Source organism: Schistocerca serialis, chromosome 3 (genome assembly GCF_023864345.2).
Source record: "Schistocerca serialis cubense isolate TAMUIC-IGC-003099 chromosome 3, iqSchSeri2.2, whole genome shotgun sequence".
Lineage (NCBI taxonomy): Eukaryota > Metazoa > Arthropoda > Insecta > Orthoptera > Acrididae > Schistocerca > Schistocerca serialis.
This window is the reverse complement of record NC_064640.1, coordinates 829,093,457-829,096,435: the sequence shown is the minus strand read 5'-3', so window position 1 is coordinate 829,096,435 and position 2,979 is coordinate 829,093,457. Positions and strand designations below refer to the sequence as shown.

Here is a 2,979-nt window from a genome sequence, read left to right as displayed (position 1 = left end):
AACATATTATTATCACTCTCTGTACCAGGCCTATTTTATGCACCCGTCCCTAGAAACCGGGCAATTTTACCAATATTAAAAAAATTACTGCATCAAATCTACTGTTTGGATTGTGGCAAATTTGGTACCATCTTGAAGCTGCACATTTCTACTTTAATTCTGAGTGAAAGAAACTACTTTACAATGCACAGCTTTAAGGTACAGTTATAGAAATCACTTAGATGTTTTAAGAATTTAGAAAAAGTCATACGAATAAGGGAATACAATTGTGATTTATTTTTAACCAAAATTGTGGCACTACATTACATGTTTCTGATAGTATACAGTATTACATATAAATTTCACACAGAATCATATTGTTTTTTAGTGTGGAAAATTTTAAAGCAAGGTTCCAGGCAGAGTGCAACGCCACACTGTTCACATTCGTATCGTGTCTCTTTGCGAGAAGCCTTGCCACTCTGTTTCTTGCTCCTGGAACTGCACACGTGACACACACGAGCAGCATACTTCTTAGTAGTTGCAGGTATGTGCTGCAAAAAATGTCTCTTTGTTAGCCGACCTACAGTTCCTTCATTTCTTGGAATGAATTCAAGTGTGTCGTCTTCAACAAGCTGAACTGCAAGCACTGTTATAAAGTCTGTTATTGTAATTTTCTTCCTGTGCACTGCATTGTACAGCCAAAATGCATTTGATACTCCCATAAGCAGCAAATGGAAATATAATTTTCGCCACCATTTCACAGTTCTGTGCTGGAACGGATTGTACTGCAGGCGTTGGTCTCCAATATCCACTCCAATTTTATTGAGGTTGTAATCAAGTACCTGAAGTGGTTTCAATACTACAGACCCATTTCTCTTAGTATGCGTACCAAATGTTGCTTGATGCCTTGTAGACAATGTATACACATCTCTCTTATCTTTCCACTTCATTGCCAATACATTATCTTTACGCCGAAAAGACATTTCGCCCTTTTTCAGCTTAGCAGATACTAAATCTTTAGGCAATCCTTTCCTGGATTTGTTCACAGTACCAACAGCTCCAGTGCCTTTCTCTGCCAGTTGCTGAAATAGCTCTGGACTGGAATAAAATCGATCTAAATACACAGTGTGGCCTTTGTTCAGCAAGCTGCTGTCAGACAACAATCGCAAAATAACCGCAGACGAAGAATTGTCAACAATATGCTTACCAGCATAAACTTCAAAATTTACAACATAGCCACTACTGGCTTCAGCAACAGCATATACTTTCAGTCCATACTTATGAGGCTTATTTTGCATGTAAACACGGAAACTCACACGACCTCGAAATGGGCAAATTCCTTCATCAATTGTCACTTTTTCTGAGGGACGATATGCCTGGATACATCGCTCCTTCAAATTATTATAATATGGCAAAACTTTGTAAAGTGGATGAAATCCATCTTCGCCTGGTTTTTTCTGATTTGAATTGTCAACAAGATGCAAGCATGACAGTATCTGAGTGAAACGCAAACGGCTCATGACATGGGGACAAAAGTTACAACTAAGAACAGGATTAGTGCTCCAATGGTCCGCAATTTTTGGCTTTTTCGAAACACACATGTGGAAAATAATACCCAAGAAACGCCTCATCTCACTTATAGTCACTGGCTTCCACGAACTCAAAACTGAATGGGGCTTCAGATTATTTCCTCTTCTTTTCTTCTGTATTGTCTGTGATGCATACAAATTTGTCTGTCTCTTGAGTTCATTTACGTCACTGTCAGTAAGGAACACTTTACTGCAATCCAGTACAGAACTCGACTCATCAATATCCACTAGTATCTGCCTGGGTGTCGTGTTGACAGGCAGAGGTCGGTAGGTGTCAACTGCAGTCCACTCACTGTCTTTCGGATACGGCACAGCTGCTGGATTTGAAGCAACACCTTCAACATCATTCTCGTCTTCATCTGAAGACAAACTGTCATCAATCTCGTCTTCTAAAAAGAATATCACATTATGTGTAACTACATACATCGTTTACACATGTTCAACAGATATGTGCGTACTGCACAATTACGTGGAAAATTCGGAAATACGTACCTTCAAACACACCATTGCATTCAGAATCGTCTGAATCACTCTCTACATTATCCAGAGTGTCGCTATGATTGATCAAATCCGCAATTTCTGCGTCTGATAAACCGCGCCGAAACATGATGACAAACAACTGAATGATATACAGACTGAGAACGCAAAGATAAGTTTTAACATGAATTACAGCGCTGCCGTGACATCTATGGACGCATTTTGTTAATAAACATCTGAAAAACGTATAGCGCTGGCCAAACCCGTAGAAATAACGTTGCAGTGTTTTGAATGAAATTAAATGTAGCGGCCCGTAAATTTTACGGGCTTGGTGATTTTCGCGCGATCCCAGGCCCGTAAATTTTACGGGCTTGGCGCTTAGAGTGTTAATGCAAATTATATCGGAGGATAACAGTATTCCTCATCAGAGTAAATATAGCTGAGTATTAGAGAAATTCTACAACATAAATCTTATTAGCTAAACACACAAAGACAGGAAAAACACAAATATACAAGAGTACACAAACACATATGGCAATAATAGAAAGGGAAAGGACAGGGTTTGTTTTACTGCAGTATCTTGCAAAGAAAACTTTCTTTACTTCTTGGAGATCTCCCTTCGTTCTTCATTATTTCAAAAAGTGCTATCTATACCTGCTTTCTGTACTTTTTTCGTAAAACTTCTCAATGCATTTCTTCCAATTCATCGCAACTCATTCTCTTATATAGCCTACCCCCTCTTAAGCTAACTTAAATCTACTGAGCTCAGATGCTAAACTAAGGGATGAGGCAATGCAGCAGCACAAAACAATTAACACAAACAGCAATGATAAAAAATACAAAAGGCAAAGCAATTGCAATATTACAACTAATATAAGGCAATGTGCAGCAAACAAGAAAAATAAATCTGGCTTAGCAGAGTAACACAAATTAA

General features: G+C 38.5%; 1 protein-coding gene across 1 annotated transcript; it reads right to left on the bottom strand.

Moving 5' to 3' along the window:
- Nucleotides 1-341: 341 nt before the first annotated feature.
- LOC126471251 (piggyBac transposable element-derived protein 4-like) lies at nucleotides 342-1,994 on the bottom strand. Its single transcript, XM_050099369.1, has one exon. The coding sequence runs from the start codon at nucleotides 1,992-1,994 to the stop codon at nucleotides 342-344; it is 1,653 nt and encodes a 550-aa protein (XP_049955326.1).
- Between the last annotated feature and the right edge of the window lie 985 nt (nucleotides 1,995-2,979).